The sequence below is a fragment of the Drosophila takahashii genome, chromosome 2R (genome assembly GCF_030179915.1).
Source record: "Drosophila takahashii strain IR98-3 E-12201 chromosome 2R, DtakHiC1v2, whole genome shotgun sequence".
Lineage (NCBI taxonomy): Eukaryota > Metazoa > Arthropoda > Insecta > Diptera > Drosophilidae > Drosophila > Drosophila takahashii.
In genome coordinates, this window is record NC_091679.1 from 34,631,003 (window position 1) to 34,648,947 (window position 17,945).

Genomic DNA, 17,945 nt, shown 5'->3' on the forward strand with positions numbered 1-17,945 from the left:
TAAAGTGGGAAGAATCGGTTTTAATTTAACATTTATCTTAAACACAGTAAAGCAAGAACAAAATTAATAATAGATTATTCGAGACATTCATATGCACATATTCAATACTCAAAAACAGGTTTAAATAAAAAGTTAGTTGTTTTTAAATTTTTTATCCGAGATATAGTTTTTGTTATTATTTGTTTTTATAAAAATTACACGGTTTCAGGGGCAAGATTAATTAATTTGCCTCTTAATATTTTCTTAAGTTCCTGTTTCTCGGGTGTCGACTAACATTTCTCAAACAATTAGTAAGATGTACTATTTTAAATGTAATAATTTATAAATATTCCGTATACACTCCACTTGTGAACCTTAAAATCCAAACAAACACTTCCCACAATTTCTCACCCAAAAGCAACAGGTGCGAAATGTCCCGTGAAATTTCCCAAACAATTGCCCCTTCGGAGAGAGAGAGAGCTGGCGAGAGAGTGACAAACTGGCCGGCTGCCGGAGCAGAGTATCTGAAACCGAGGGCGAGTATTTGTATCTGAGCATCCGCCAGATAGTCAGTCTTGTTTGGACCGTTGAGCGATCGAGAACCGGATTCAGCTTTTAGTCGGCGAATCGCGAGAGCGTGCGTGTGTTTGTGTGAGCGTTGTTTTGGGACACCGATACGGATACGGATGTACGGCAGCGGAACGGTACGCGATTAGCAACACCCCCCTCGCCCGTGGTGGTTGTGCACCTCCGACCGATAAAGGAAGAATAAAAGTGAATAATAGTATGCAAAGTATCTGAAAGATAGCCAAGAGCAGAGCAAAGTGACTGTGTTTGTGCGTGCGGTGCTTTTGTGCGGAGTCGCCACCCCCGTGGATTAGTGGCACCCTGCTGCAAATAGCCCACCACTCTCACTGCGTGTGTGTTGTGTGTGTTCCTCAACAATTAATAATCGCATTTAACCAACAATTTAACCATCAGAACGAGCGTTAACGGTAAGAAAAGTCGGCGATTTCGTTGGGAAATTTTCGCCGTTGTCTGGCAACTTCTTTGTGCCAGCCGTGTATGTATAGGTTGGGTTGCGGGTGTGTGCGTGAGTCCTGCCCACGCCCACCGAGTAACGGTAGTCTGGCAAACTATTGCAGGATGCTGTAGGATGATATCTATAAGGTTTATTACCCAAATTCAAACATTTAATTACACCTTCCTATTGATTTTTCGCCAAATTACGGGGTTTCCCGCATCAGCGAATGCAAAAACGATTACTTTCTGCACTGTGTATCACACACACATGCAGAAGGGTGTGAAAATGTTTGGCAATCAGGGAGGAAAACTCCCATTTTACACAGTGCGATTCTATATTTCGGAATATCTAGTTTAATATTTAGCCAGTTTCCAGGCATTTCGCTGGCCTTTTCATTTATAAATTGACTTTTAGAGAAATTCATTTCAGTCCCAGAATTTTTCAGCGAATTTTTTTTCGGCGCATGCGCCCTTGGCACCGCAGAAAAGCAACTCTGCGTTAACCGTTGTGTTCGTTTGTGTGTGCAACCTGTGCCGCCTGCTGCTGCCTGGTCCTTGGTCCTTTGTCCCCGTCAGGTAGTTTTCCCTACTCAAAACTCTTCATTCTCAAGAACCTTTTAAAATCCCTCGCAGTTTCCATGTGGCACACATACGCCGTGATCCTTTGTCCGCATATGTATGTGTCGTCCCGATGCGAGTGCTGTTTCAACCCCTGCTTGTAAAATCTCTGAAATCCCATGCAGCTGCCTTCGTCCTTTGGCCGCTGGTGTGTCTGAAGTTTCCACTATTTGATTTTGCAAGTGTTGCGCCGCCCGCTTCTCATTTCCGCCTGCCTGCGAGATTCTTTTTATTTTCCTGCCTCTTTTTCTGGATTTTTCGTCGGCCTGTCATCCTGTTGCTAGGCGGAGATTCTGCACTAGTTGGGCTAGTTGCCAATTTTCCATGTGACTCCCTGTTTCCCAGGCAATAAAAATGTTTTTAGAGGCTTAAAAAAATTAAAATGAAACTAATAAATTTATTCTTGAAATGCAAGTAAAGATATTGGAATTGGATTATTCCCACCATTAAGCCAATTTATTTACTTCATACTCTCAGTTAAGCAAATTTCCTTTGGTCGCTCTCATCGATTTGATGAACACCCTCTCATCGAGTCGGTTCTGATGGCAAATATTGATTTCCACTTGGCCACAAACATGACACAGCGGAAAAGGTTAAAGTGAACAAAGGCTGACAAACGAATGGAGGACCGAATAAATATTTCCTTTTGTTTTTGCTGCCGCCGAGAGCACTTGAATCTCAATTAGGGGCGCTGTGCGGAAAACTCAGAGCGCGAATGGGTCATAGCAGCGGTTCTGGACAATGGATGGGTCCTCTGCCACCGACGACGACCCTGCACTGGGCCACTGCCCTCTGTCCCCCAGCCGAACCTCCACCGCCTACCCCCCTTGACTGCACCAGCCTATCCTAAATTTATTGGCTCGTCACCCCAATTTTTAGTTACACATCCAGCCAGACGAACCAACAAAAAGAATACAAAATGCAAGCATGAGTAATATAAAAAATGCTTTTGATTCGTTGATTTTACCACGCGATTGACCGAACGGATCTGCTCAGGGAGGGTTTGCCTGGCTATATGTAGATACATTGTATATACATTAATGTATCCGTACATATGTTACTCGGCTGCCTATATGGACGCCTGGAACCGTTGACTGATTACCAGATGTTTTCTAAATTGTTTCAGTCGAGAATCGCAGAATCATTCGTCGAGATGAGCAAAACAAGCAATTCTTAAGCTGAAAACTCAAGGAGAGATGTGTTGATGATTCATTACTCGTAAATTTCATTTACTAAATTACAGTTCTTTTCAGACTTTTATGACAGTTGAAGGTTTTACGATTATATTTTATTTAATTATTTTTGCAAAGCCAGAATCCAACGACGAAGTTTAAAAACCATTCTATAACAAAGAAACTTTTTGATACACTGGTGAGGAGAATGTACAAAAATATACTCTTTTATTTTATCTGCCTGAAAAACTTCCATAAAAAATTGTGTCAATTTGATGGTTTATTTTTCTAAACTTCTGAAAAATAATTCTAGTTTTTGTTTGATGAAATTACATGTTTATTTGTTTCAGTAAGTAAAAGCAAAATATTGTACGCATTTATTTTTGCATTTTTATTAGATTCTAATTCCGATATCTAAAGTTTTGGAAATACCTTGTGAGTTGCTTATGGAGAATTTTTCGGTTAATACAAACCCTTCAAGAACAATTTGGCCACCCCAAAACCTTTAAGGCAGCTGTTTGAAAGCTGCTCAACTCTGAGTCAGTTAACCCCCGCTGCAAATAACAGCTAGTTCATTAGGCCAATTGAAAAGCTAACATCGGCAGAGTGTAGAACCTCCACCAACCACCGATCCAATTCTTTCTGAAGCAAACACGAGCAGGGAGGGTTTCTATTCCATACGCCTGCGCAACCCTCTGAGCAAATAAAACAGAGTCGTAGATAAGACTTAGCTATCTCGCTGAATGATCCAACTTGAATTGAAAGCGGAATAAAGAACGTTTTTTTTCTTTTTCCACAATTTGTGGTATGCGCCAATGAAGGAATCCACTTAAGAGTTAATTAAGCGTCAAAAAGCTGAACAATTTGCTTTTGAATCTATTTCTATATACTGGCATGTGTGTATTGAACAATTAAAGGCTAGCTTCATGGATTAAAATAAGTCGCATGTGGAGGAGTTGGATTTCGGGGGGCCGATGTCAAGTTACAGACACCGCGGGGATCGGGGGACAAATAGACAGAAATGTGGAATCGTGACTTCCTGCCTGTCATAAAGTGTGTTTTTTTCGCCTCCAAACTGGGGTGGCGGCGTGGAAGGGAGGCGCGTGACATTTTATGGATAGCACAAGGCGGAAAAACGAACAGAAGTTCTCGAAGCTGCTGCTTACTCCTCCTCCAATTGGCCATTTGTGGTTTAATTAATGACATTCATCCGCAGTCACTATTCCCTCCTTCGTGTGGTTCACTCTATTTTTTATTCCATTTGCTAATCGCTTTTATAGGGCTTCTCGTAGTGAAAACCACTTTACAGACAGTTTTCCGATGGGATCGAATCTGAAAATATTTTTATTCACTGCTAAGTGATTTTTAGTAAACAACTGCAGTTATTCGTTTATTTCTTTTTTATTTTGACCTTAAATTGATGAATGATTGAGAATTAATTAGTAATAGCTTCAAAAAAAGAATATGGATTACTTATAGGATTTATTATGCATTTCGTATGCGTTTTATAATGTTTTTCAGTGTTTTTCCCCTAAAAAACGCTAACCTGCAGTTGTTAGTAGAGCTTCAGCTAAAAGGGCTAACCTCGTCTTTAATTCTGTTTCACAGTAAAGGGTGCTTTGCCTAATAAGATTACTTGCATCTCATTGAATTTAAACGTAAATTTTGCAAAAAGTTTCTATCCTGAATTATATATTTAAAAGAGTAAAAACTGAAATAACTAATAAATGAAATGGGTTTCTTTAAAATATAAAACTTTTGCACCTAAAGTTGTAAAACTGTTAGTAAGCTTATAAACTAATAAATGCCTCTCTTTGTTTTTCAGATAATTCGCGTGTGCTGAAACCGAAACGAAGGGTGTTTTTCAGTGGATTTTTGTGTAAAATCGATAAACAGATAGACCCTCTACTGCCAACTTCACACAACCCGCTCAGCGGAAACACGGCATACAGAATGAATATGCCCAACGAACGCCTCAAATGGCTAATGCTGTACGCAGCTGTTGTCCTCATTGGTGAGTAATTGCACTTGGCTCGGTGTCGATTTGCGTTGGCCCTACAAATTTGTGTTCTAAAGCATTCCAAACTGGTGATCTATGGATTCCGGAAGCTTTAAAAATATCGATATTTATTGTTCTTTTGGATTTGGGAAAATGCGGAGAATCATCTACATTAAGTCGATAAATATTTAGTTCTGGGCCTTTGATACATTATTTGCGTGGCTTTTTATACAAAGTCCGCTCTTTTCATTTATTCAGTTTCGGTTTCATTTTCAGTTTAATTCTACATTCTTTATCGCTGTTGACACATTCGTCTCGACTTTTTACCCATTTTTCCCGTTGTCGCTGCTTCTGTGGATTTTCCGACCGTTTCTATGCATTTTTAATTTTGTTTTCCTTACATTTACTTTGGCTTTCGCTTTTTTTTTCAATGCGCTCGCTGGTTGTTTGCAGTTGGATATTTACTCGACTGTGCGTCTGGACGGATACATTTGTATCTTTTTTGTGCGAGGGTTGTGCTGGGGAACAGATAAAAGTGCGGTTCATTGCCTCGACCGTCCGCGAAATCGTGTTTTGGGGTTGCGAGGGAGGCGCGGAGGAGATGTGCAGCATCAGTGGGTCAGATTGGGAATTACTCAGTCCAGCCGAGTAGATGAGTAATTCTCCAATTTGTAGATAAACTCGCGCAATGTTTCCCCATGAATGGATTTATCTACGCGGTTAAGTTTAACCGTATAAACTGATTTTCAAATTAAACAGCGAAAGCACATACTCTACAAAATAAAATACGCAACATTTAGTAAAAAAGACTTCGCCATGGTCTAAATTAAATTCAGTTTCGATTTATTCAACTATTCTTTATCTTTATTATTCAGTTTACCTTTTGCGTTAGCATGAATGGAATTCAATTTAGAAGGCCAGTATGCTTGACCCATCGACCAAACAAAGCGTTCGTCTGTGTAACGAATTTATACGTATAGCTACTTCCATTTATGCTATCAGTCTGACCAATTTAGGGGCTTGCCTTATATCGTATATATAAATTTACATTTATTATTAGCCAAAAAAAGGTAAAGTCGCAAATAAAAATAATCAAATGAAACGTGTTGATATATCATTAAAAATACACAAAATTTTTTCTGCCGTTAAAGTCAAGATTTCGAGAATGAAATTACACTTTAGGGACTCGATTGGAATTTTAACAACTGAAATAAGATGGAAGTATCAAGGGGAAAATAAAAATTAAAAATATTTCGGTACTGAGCCATAAAGATCTGTACAGATGATAACGTAAATTAAAAGAATAAATTATGCAAAAGCTACAAGCGCAAATAAAAATATTTTCCCCTCTGGGAGCAGAAAGAACTGAGAGATATAAGCTTTGAATGAGTGACCGTCTTACGTTGATTGTGCGGGTCATCATTCAATTGAAATTGATTAAAAACATTTTGCGCCGTTTTTTGCTTTTATTATTATTATATTTCTGTTATGAAAACGTAAGGCAAAAGCCACGTAAAGGCTGTATTAATATTTAAAGCCAGACTTAAACAATAAAATAGGGATTTATTGTACAGGCTCCGTTATGGGAAAGTCGGAATGTCATGTTTATGTTGTTGTTCCTGTCTCCGCTGCAGTCGGACGCATTTAATTCGCAATTTCATTCAATTCAATTGAAATTCAGCTCACACACCACGAGCACTGTAATGGAGCTTAAAGTTCACAAGTGGCCACAGCTGGGTTCGAAACAGTGCAACCAAAAAGCAAAAGCAACAGAAAAGTAAGCATGTAACACAAAACATATAAACAGGAAGCAGTCAATTTGTGTACACACATTTGTGCGAATCAAATGACATAGATGGAATTATGGAATAGGCTTTGCTATGCTCTTCCGATGTGAGCTCTTTGTTGCTTTCGATTGAAAAAATTCAAGGAGCTATAAATACTACTTAATTGTTAGATTTAATGAACAGTATTTATGTAGCAGGAAAAAAAAAATAATTACAAAGGTTATAAAAGTTTCTTAATTTTATACATTTTAGTCAAGTCTTTGTTTGATTTTCAGCATAAAAGTGTTTAAGACCATTTCCCTTGAGTTTGGTTTATACTGATAAGAGAACACCACTTATCAACTAGGTCACATTTTCCTAGCAGCTATCGTCAAGATCTCTGCTCAAGAGATTTCGTAACCAATTAGATGCACTGCATGCCACTCAAAACACTCGTAAATATGACAGAGATCATCCGAGAGATCACTGAACCAGACCCTGTACGATCCGAGAAAGAACTATTTCCGTTTCTACACAAAACCAAATGGGAAAGAATGGGAAGAAAGGAGCCGAAATGTGAGGATGGAGCTATGGAAGATGGAAAAAGCCTGCCGTAATTACAAATGATTGATGTGCCCCTCCTGACACTTTCTTAGCCCTCCTCGCAGTATGTGTTATGATACCTCGACGATTGAGGCGCATCACACGCGGGGTTTGTTTAAGCAACACCGAGGGGCTGGGCTCTCATCTTCTTATACACCTAGAAAAAGTATGCCATTGAATACTTCAAAGCTTACATATATAATTAGGAAAAAAAAATAAAATAATTAAAAAAAAAAAAAAAAAAAAATTCTTGAAGTTTTTAAGCTTATTTGGTTTATTTAATATTATACATTTTCAACCTAGTATTTTTTTTCGTGTTTCCAATTTTCCTTGCCCGAGGAAAACAGCAACTGCAGACGGTTCAATAGAATATTGCCCCCAACTTAATGGCCTCTCGCCGGACTTATTATTAGTTGCATCGCCGCAGGCACAGGAATGTGACTTCGATTCGGGATGGAGGGAAAGAAAGATGGGGAAAGCCACCGGGAGAATGTACATCACTCCCCTGTGACGTCACAATGCAGTCTGCTGTTTTATGAGCCGTTGCAGCCTATTTTTTGCCCATTTGCAATAGTTCAAAAGCTGTTTGTCAACTTGAATGGAGTATAAAGATTGGAAAATGGCGAAGCGGCAAGCGTGGAGCAAGTTTTCGATAATTGCGTAAATAATTGCCTTATAATGATGCTGAAAGTTGGCAACGTTGCCGAGCTGATTGCATTTCAAAAGAATCTTGTCGGATTTTCTTTTCTAAAATTCTTTACAAATCCGCCAAAAAGACACGACATTTCAGGGCATCAAAGCGTTTGTTGGCCCATTAAGAGCATTTGTCATACATGTGAGCTCTTTAAGTGCTGCCGGAATTTCCCAAACTTTTAGATGGATATATGTAGAAAGTATTAAGTTAACTCAAAATATTTTATGAGCTGCAGCGAGTCGAAGAATTTATGGGGCCTGCCAGAAAATATTTTCAGATATTTTTAAGTGGGTGTGGAGTAAATGCAGCTCTTAGTGGGACTTATAAAACTTCGGCAATAAAGTTTTCTTTCAACCCCTCCGTTAGTGGAAAACCCAAGAGTCTTTCGCGCTCTCTCCCTTTTTGTTGTCACCCTTAATTCGCAGTGGAGAGAAAAAGTTGTGAAAAATGAGAAATGTTTTGTTTAGTTTGCCAGCCAAGATTTGCTCCAAATGTTTTGGGCTGCACACTTTTGATTTACCCGAGAAGAGAGAAAATAAGTGCCATCCACCCTCATCCAGCTCCCCTGGCAGCCCGAACAGCTGTAATGACTAAGGGCCACGTTGTCGGCACGCATTTCCATCTCCTCTCTGCCAAAACAGTATCCTCCCCTCTGGAAAATGATTATACTTATTTATGTCTCGCTGCCTGACAAGCTGATTTGGAGCGACGCGCCGTTGCCGCATTTCACTCGGCGAGCTCCTGGCGCTGGGAATCCCCTTTACGCCGTCCCCGGCGACCGAATTAGCTGGCCAAGAAGGGTGTTGTGGGTGTATTACACGGCTATTGCTATGGTTGCCAGTTGCCACTCTTCTAAAGTGGTTAGGCGCCATATACGGAACCTTAAAATGCTGAGCAATATTTTATTAAATGTAAACAAAAGATACTGAAATATAAATATATCAAATGATAACTATATTATAAACCTTTATTAAATTAATTGTTAAAAGTAACACAATTACTTCTGTAACTTTTAGAAATCCAGAAGTCAGATCTTAACGGAGAATTTAGTCTCGGCTCATAAGATATCATAAATAATGTAGCGTTAAATGAAAAGAAATCTTTTATGTGGAAAGATACGAGTCGAAGATATCTCAAAAACAACTTCATGTGTGAATGCGGGAAAGAGTGAGGGAGGATTAACATCGTTTTGGCGCCCCCTAAAAATGGAATGGAATCAAGTCGCTATAATAATTTGTAAAATATGTTCATGGCCTCACCCATCTACCGATCCCAGTTCCAGTCCAACAGCCTCAGAGAACTGATATTTATCAGGCACCCATCATCTATGGATCGCGCACGTCCAGGCATTTCGAATGCGGGATTTGATTGGAGGCCCCTTGCACCTCTTCCATGGTTCCTGAGTCACGTTTCTTTTTTTGGGGGCTGCCAACTCTCAGCCCATTCGTATTATTTCCATCTCCATAATCTGCATGCGACAAAAAAAGTATTTAAAGTTAAATTGTAGGTACATACGAATGTGTTCATATGCATATACAAGTTTTTAAAAAGTCTTTTGGCGTCCTGGCAGTCTTAATTAATGCGCTCGAGACTATGACGACGTCAACACGATTTCATATGCAAAACGCGTACGCTGTTGGTCTTCCCTTCGTCATACCCCAGACATTTTATATGTATTTCATTTTAAAGCTACTGTCGCTGTCGTTGAACACATCTTTATTTGGTTATAGGAAGTTTGCATACAGTGGTCTCTTTGGCTAGACACCTTAGATGTACTTACTTGCATATTTTAGAACAAAAGTATTAAAGAAGTTTATATATTTTAAATTATTTAGTTAAGTTATATTGTTGTATTTTATCCCCCGTTTTTTGTGAATTTTATTGAGACCACTGTATCTTTGAGATACATTCCTATACATGCTAAAAATTATGCACGTGTGCCCTCTTCTTTATTTTGCTCTTCTCCCTGTAAATGTTTCGCAACGCTTTCAATTATACAACAAATCCACCCTCAAGCTCAAGTTCTTCTTTCTCAATCTCTCTCTCTTTTAGCCCCTCGCTACAGCTTCTGATACCAGTTCCTCTTTGGAAACAGTGGTGTTGGGACTAAAATATTACCTTGAAAATTATTATATTATATTATTTTCTTTAAGAAGGTGCTTGTAATCCAAATAGTTATTTTTACCCTGAGTTTCGAAATCTAATCATACCCAATCGACAATTATTTGATTATGCCCACTGTGGCTTGACATTTACTGACACTGGAATCAGCCGCATCATCATCATATGTGGCCCTCCGTCTGCCCCCCTAAAATGTATCTAGCTTCCACGTGGCTGCCCCAGTTCGTCCCACTTTTGTCTCCTGTCGACTTAACGGTGTTTCTCTCTCCGCTCCCTATTTTGGCACCTGGCTTGCGGTTTTTGTTGCTCTCTGCCACCGGTGTTCTTGTTGTTCCTCTTGTCAGCTTCTGTCGAGTGCGGCGTGTCGTCACCGTGACTCCCTGTCATCTTCCGAGTTACGATGAGGTGGACAGGTGAGCTACGGGTAGCTTGCGGTCTTGGACCTTTCCACGGGTGACTTGCAGTCGGCGGCAATCGGAGGTGCCAGCCAAATAGCTGTTAGAATCGCGTGGGCAGTGCGTCTGCAATTATCTGTGTCACTCTTTACACAATAAGTTGGTGTCTGTCCACTGAGAACTTATGTGAGTTATTAAGATAGTATTTTAGATTCCAAAATAATAAAAAATTTAAACAAGTAAGAAAAAAAATAAAAATTTTTTATTTGAATATTCAATTAAAAAATTTTTTTCTGAAAATGCTAAACAATCTTTTATTATGTCTGTATAATACCAACATGGAAATTTATAAATTGTTTTGTAAATTGATTTATTCGCTAGCGTTCCATTATAGAAAAAATACGATAAATAAATTGCAGGATAAAATCTAAAAGTTATCAAATAATTTAGAAACTTGATCTCGATTTGAGGACTTCTTCAATCTGTTTAAAAACGTGCTTTATTTTCAATTTATATTATTGACTTAAATTATAAATGAGTTTTCTCTGTGAACTTTTTTTATTTTCATTTAAAAATCCACACAAGTAATTGGTAATGTAATGTTTTGTGGACTGTAACTGATCGTGATGAGTGTGTGGGTAAATGCCGCACGATTCGCATGAATGAGTGGGTAACGCTGGCATTGGGATTCCAATACCTGTTCTCCATTTCCCCCAGCACTCCTCCGCCGAACAGCTGTCGAACTGGTTTCTGAACTCCCGAGCAGATGTTTCTTTCTTTTACCGATCGGAATCACGGTGAAGTAGTCTAGATTCACTTGGTTCAGGTAGAGAGCGAATATTCCGATTTAGATTGGAATTGCCCATCCTGGGCAGTCCGTTCCTTCGTGGCTGACCTCGATGACAAGAGTGCGTGATGTGGACTAATTTCAGAAGGCGGGGTCATGCGTGTGTGCTTATTGAACTTTTAGGCCCTTTGTTTTTGTTTAGGCGGAAGTTATTAGTTTCCAATTTCCCCCTTCGAGAGGTGTTAAGGGTTTGTATGTGCCACGAAATAAGCTAATTAGCTGGGCGGAAGCACTTCGATGGAGACGTAATAATTCCCAAAAATATCTCATATATTATTAAATCCTTAAAAAGTAAACCCATTTCAAGTGTCGTGTTTAAAGACTTAAAATTTCGGTTCAATAATTGTGTTGCTCTCATTGCGGTTTGGATGTCGTAATTGGACACCTCTTGAATCGCGTGTTTTCGCCAGTTATTTATGTTCTATCACTATTTTTGTTGGTTCTGTACGCCACTCCCCTTGTTATAGTTTATTATTATTTTACCCAGTTGCTTTGCTTATGTTTCTAGCCCTCTCTACCTTCTTGGCTTCTGTTTGCCCATGAAAATATGAAAAACACTTCAAGCTGAGTCACTTGCCCTCCTTAAACTTGATAATGTGACCTTAGATGTTGGCAACTGCATCATCATTATCATCATCATCTTCGAAATTATCATCAAATTTTGCAAATTGCCCGCTTGAGTGGAAAATTGCGAGGCGAAAAAGTTAACATATTCCACAAGCAAAAATTCGAGCTCTTGATTAACTTGAGTTTTGCCGCCGTTGACATCGCAGTTCTGCTTTTGCTTTGGATTTGCTTTTTCTTATGATTGCGCACTACCTTACTTTGCTTTTTTGTTTTGCTTTTTTTAAGCCGGCTTCTTAACCGGTTTCGTTCTGCATGTTTTTTGTTCGCAGAGCTTTAGGTTTGGGGAACGAAAAAAGTAAAATAAAATACACCTGCTATCTTTGCTGCAGCGCAAAGCAAAGCACAAGTTAAAGGCAGGTGTACTTTAAAACGTTGTTAATATATAAATATCCAATCGAAAAATTGGATATGAAGAAAAAGACGTAGAAAACGGAAGAATAAAGGATTGCGTTTTTGCGAATCTTAATTTCCCCCGATAAATCATATTAATTTTTCAAGCCACAATAACACCAACAGTTGCAAAATTTCATTCGCTCTTCTTATTTCTTATTTCTTATTTCCTTCCTTACCCACAGTTTTTAGTGTTTTTCGCACGTCTATCCAAGACTTTACGTTTTGTATTCCGTATGGCCACCATATGCTGAATAATATATATTAATGCAAAAATATATGTGTTTTGCAGATACAGTCTGTCCTGTGACTATAAGGCATCCCACATTTTGAATCGTTTGCAAGGAGTATTTATTTAAATTAAAAAAAAAAAAACAACAAATCAGAATCATTATTTTTAAAGACTATATAATTAATCTTTTCTTAAAAGATATAAAAATTTATTAATTCTTAATGTTTTGCAACACACTGTAAGACTTTTAGGCCTCATCTCGCATGCACCACTTTTCGTTCAAAAGGAAATTTTGTATAATTAAATATGAAGGCGACATTTCCTGTGTGCCTCCTCTTTTCCCCGCTCAATTAAAATCTTTAAACGACATCAATTGAGTAATTTATTTGGTAAATGACAGCCTTAGAAATTACTTGAAAAAAGCCGAAAGTAATTTGATGGAATTTCAGATCACGCACACATTGTCAACTACGATACGAAAAAGTACATTTGAATTTGGTTCTTAATATAATACTTACTTTCCTGTAATTTTCCATTAAGTGACTTTCTATTTATCCAAACTTTTTAACAACAGTTTGTGGTGTAAGGAACTAAGGAATTAAGTATACAAAATAAATTTTAGTTCTTAATAAATTCATCCATTTTTCAATCTTAAAGATGTAATGTAATATTTGGCAATGTAACTTTTATTTGCTGTTATGTCATATCCCTGTCATACTATTTAAATTGTTTCTAGAATGCAAATTACTCGTATGGCCGAAGTTAACAATAGCTTTTTCCTTAGACAAATTGCAGGCGGACGCCTTGAAAATTGCATGCGAACTCTATGGGTAAAGGGGCGTACAGAAACTTGTTGACACCTTTGGTAATACAAAATTTACGGGAAGAGGGGAATTCCAAGCAGCATGGCGATGCATAAAATGAAATATGAAATCGTTTGCCAATGCAACAGTGACGGCATCAACAAAAGCAGGGTGAAAGAGGTAGGGAAGTGGGTGGAGTCTGTAAAGTGTCAACGAACGATTTTCGCCTGCTTGTCTTTTGTTTGTCATCCAGTTGGAGGCTGTAGTGGGTGGAAATGGAACTCAGGCTTTGACTGGTTTAGAAAAAAACGTATGGAATTGAATACTGCTTTTGTTGGGGGTCTAGCACCGAGGAGTCACTGATCCATGGCCCTCAATTGTCAAACAACCATGGCTGGAACAATAGCCAAACTGTTGACATGGATATGAGAATGCACTTCCGCTGCGGATGTTCTGACCATAGAGCGTAGCCAAATGTTGGTTGATCGCCTCTACGGATGTGAGTTTGAGCTATGAAAATAGAGCAAGTTATATCTACAAAAACCAACCGATAGATCACCAACTTTCGACTTTATAAACACATAATAATTAATTATTATTTATTTAAAAATTATTTTAAAAACATCCACTAATTTATAACTTTCTTTTTCAGCTTGTGGCAGCCAAACTTTAGCTGCTAATCCCCCAGATGCCGACCAAAAAGGACCAGTCTTCTTAAAGGAACCCACCAATCGCATTGACTTCTCCAACTCCACCGGCGCAGAGATCGAGTGCAAGGCCAGTGGCAACCCCATGCCCGAGATTATCTGGATCCGAAGCGATGGCACCGCTGTGGGCGACGTTCCCGGGTTGCGTCAGATCTCCTCCGACGGCAAGCTGGTCTTCCCGCCATTCCGCGCCGAGGATTACCGCCAGGAGGTTCATGCCCAGGTGTACGCCTGTCTAGCCCGCAACCAGTTTGGATCCATCATCTCCCGGGATGTGCATGTGCGAGCCGGTAAGTTGCCAGGGCTCCAAGGTAAATAAAGGGCAGTGCAAGTAAGATGTTGGTCAGGAAACTACATTTAAACGAGGGTCAGTTCATCACCATTTAAAAGGGAAAATAAATAACAAAGATTGGGAAATAAATTCAAAAATTTATTTAAATTGTTCCATTAAAAAGGAAAAATAACTAACAGAGATTGGAAAATAAATTCAAAAATGTGTTTAACTTGCGATATAGGTCGTTAATATTAGCATTAAAGTCAAACAATTTATTAACTTTGATTATTTTAATTTAAAGAAACCCAAAATACTTAAAAGAAAAGTTAACTGAAATAAGAGGGGTATTTAATTGGATTATAGGAAAATAAAAAGAAGACATCTTGTTACAAGTGAATTTTCAGAATAATGTATCTGCATTTACATTGTTTATTTAACATATTCATTATAAAAACCAACATGAAATCTTGCACTGCCCTGTGTTTACCATTTATTTTGCAGCTACACCCAAATGAAGACACATCAGCGTTGGTTTCGTATCTCCACTTCCACTATTTCGCTGCCAGTTGCCTTTGCGTGTCAAGTCGCTCTTTGCAGTCTTTAACCCCTTGTGTTTGACTTATTGCTGCACCGGCTGTGGCAATTAAAACGGAGTTTTCACGGGATTTCCATCGAACGTTTTGCGAATTGCCAAAGTTTTCCGCACGCTTTCATTTTCACACATTTCTTAGTCGAGCTCAGCAACGTGCGGGGGAATTTAAGTTGCAAGTTGGCATTTCCCTGTAATCGGTTCGTTTTCGCTGCATTACTTCCTGTGCCGGTGTTTTGACGGCAACTGTACTTGCCATTTGCGAAAGTCTTTTCATCAACCTTTGACAGCTCCCCTGAAAGATGTGCAATCCCCAACGACAACGACGACGACCACAACCACCACGCTGATGATAATGATGATGATGATGAAATTGTCACCTTATTTAGACCACACCGTATGGGGTTGACATGTTGCCAGCTGATCGAGTTATGGCCCAGACTCAACTCCCTGGGATATCTGTCACTTCCGCTTCCATGAAGCAGGGCCTAAATGGGCCAGACTTGAGCACATTTTAGCTAATTATGTTGGAGCCGTGCCACCCGCTTACTCATCGCCCAGCTGACGTGTTCCCTGGCAATTAGCCAGCACACCTAGCCTGAAGACCACCTCTCGACCTATTCGCCCCCCGTTCCCCAAGCCTGACATCATTATTGTCGTTTGCTTTCGCTTGCTATTAACCGGAAGAATTTATCATTTTATAGTATGCTTATGTGTGAATAAAGCGTAGACGAGGAAAAACATTCTGTCCAGCCGGCCCGTAGCTAGTTGGTCGAAATGAGTTATGGTCTGCACCCCGAACAATATTTTGGTTAATTGAAATTAACTTTGCCTGTCAGGCGGTTTCAAGGTTTTTCGTTTAATGAATTTCTGACCATAAAGCTAGATTTTTCCAGGAACTCAGTTCCTAATCGCGACATTTGTGGACTGTGGAAATAAATGTCCGACATAATCTGTAATGATTGCCCTTTTCCCAGTGGTTGCGCAATACTACGAGGCGGATGTAAACAAGGAGCATGTTATAAGGGGCAACTCGGCGGTCATCAAGTGTCTGATTCCCTCGTTTGTGGCCGATTTCGTGGAGGTGGTATCCTGGCACACCGACGAGGAGGAGAACTACTTTCCGGGAGCGGAATACGGTGCGATTCGAAAAAGCCATAGCAAATAAATAGTTTTGCTCTACTAAAAGCATGCTGGCGTAGCGATTTCGGAAGTGTCATTAAAAACCCCTCCATTCCAATCATCATTCATCCCTTATTTAAATCTGCAACTCACTATTATTTTCGTTTCTCCTGCCTGTTTAGTCGTTTCGCAACACTACGAAGAGGATATACACAAGGCTTTTGTCATCCGCGGCAATTCCGCCATCTTGAAATGTGATATACCGTCGTTCGTAGCCGATTTCGTGAATGTCATATCCTGGCATAGCGATGAGCAAGAGAATTTCTATCCAGGCACTGAATATGGTGTGTGTGATTAAGTGCACAGAAGTACTGTCTCTGTTTTGTGAGCTTATAGAAAAATAGCACAACCCTAACCACTACTGTACAACACTACAAAGCCAAAAAACTCACCGAAACACTTGTGCACAGTGCAAGTACAGTTAACGGGCAAACTGCAACACTAATTACAAAATTCTGTAAAATATACAACACACTGAACTCAAAACGTAACTTAATTAACCAACACTGGTCAGGCAGAAACCGTTTGGGATCCTTCGCTCCTTCGTTTTCCCTTACTCGATTCTTCAGTGACTTATTTTCAGTTCTTCCAGACTTATATATACTTTCTTTTCGGTTTCATTACGTAAATGCATTTATTTGATTGCTGTTTTAGTCGTTGCCCAATACTACGACACCGATGTAAATAAGGCCTATGTAATACGCGGCAATGCGGCGGTTTTGAAATGCGAAATCCCGTCCTTTGTGGCCGATTTCGTGAGCGTTGTCTCCTGGCACACCGATCAGAACGAGGACTTTTTGCCAGGCAGCGAATACGGTTTGTTTGCTAACCTTTTGACTACATTTTGGGTTAGTTTTACTTAGGCTGTGTACAGTTGCCTGACATAGAAGTATTACGGATAAGTACCCAACCATTTTCCCTCCTGCATCTATTATGTTTACTTTTTATGCATTTATCTTCGCTATCTCGGTTGACTACTGCGTGTTGATGAGCCATGTTATCAGACCCATTATTAACCTCTTGGCCAGCGACTTTCCCAGGGAAGCGCGGAGCTGGCAAGCTGATTGCGCTTTGAGTCCCATTAAGTGCACTCCGCGATATTAGAAGACACTCTCGTTTCAATTAGCTAGCTTCACATTTTCACACGCCCGCCGCACGCAAGGTTTGGTTTTGGATTCTATGGAGGTGCCTCATCTTTCCCTACTACCTCCCCCCCGTACTTTCATTATGTAATCAGTGGCTGTGTGAACTTACCTCTAGTTGTGCAACAGTTCTACGAATCGGAGGTCAACAACGAGTACGTCATAAGGGGCAATGCGGCGGTGTTAAAGTGCTCGATTCCCTCCTTTGTTGCGGACTTTGTGCAGGTCGTATCCTGGCAGGACGAAGAGGGCAAGCTGTACGGCTCACTTGGCGATCAACAGGGAACCGGTACACATGAACAATCACAAAATTTAATGGTTATTTAGGATTATCCAGAACCCATCCCACAACATACCCACTATTTTCAGCCATTTCATTTCTTTTCGTTTCCCCCTCATAAAAACTCTTGCTTTACAGTCGTGAATCAGTATTACGAGGCTGAGGTTGTTTCCGAGTACGTTATCCGAGGCAATACGGCGGTATTGAAGTGCACAATTCCCAGTTTTGTGGCCGATTTCCTGCGAGTCGAGGCCTGGGTGGGCAGTGATGGCACCGAGTATGCTCCGGAAGAGGATTTTGGTACAGTCATCGACCCTTGAAATAGTTAAGATGTTAGTCCTAAGCAGGAACCCCATTCCTATCCTACTTCTTAGCTTCATTAGCTTCAGCTTCTTTTTCATTTCCGAACTTTGCCCTTTTTTTCGAATCGCAGTTGTTAATCAGTTTTACGGCGCCGATATCCTGATGGAGTATGTCATTAGGGGCAATGCGGCAGTTCTGA

At 39.7% G+C, this 17,945-nt stretch overlaps 1 protein-coding gene across 4 annotated transcripts in view; it reads left to right on the forward strand.

Annotated features, from left to right (window-relative positions):
• The first annotated feature begins 562 nt into the window (after positions 1-562).
• Dscam1 (Down syndrome cell adhesion molecule 1) overlaps positions 563-17,945 on the forward strand; it is a 63,722-nt gene continuing 46,339 nt past the window's right edge. For 2 of the 4 annotated variants that reach the window (XM_070213073.1, XM_044393360.2), the window contains exons 1-3: positions 563-974; positions 4,618-4,806; positions 13,922-14,266. In XM_070213073.1, coding sequence (XP_070069174.1) covers positions 4,746-4,806; positions 13,922-14,266 — 406 coding nt within the window. In that variant the 5' untranslated portion in view covers positions 563-974; positions 4,618-4,745. Of the gene's footprint in view, positions 975-4,617; positions 4,807-13,921; positions 14,267-16,143; positions 16,306-17,281; positions 17,453-17,945 lie in introns of all 4 variants that reach the window. The other 2 variants (XM_044393361.2, XM_044393358.2) reach the window with 2 other exon arrangements.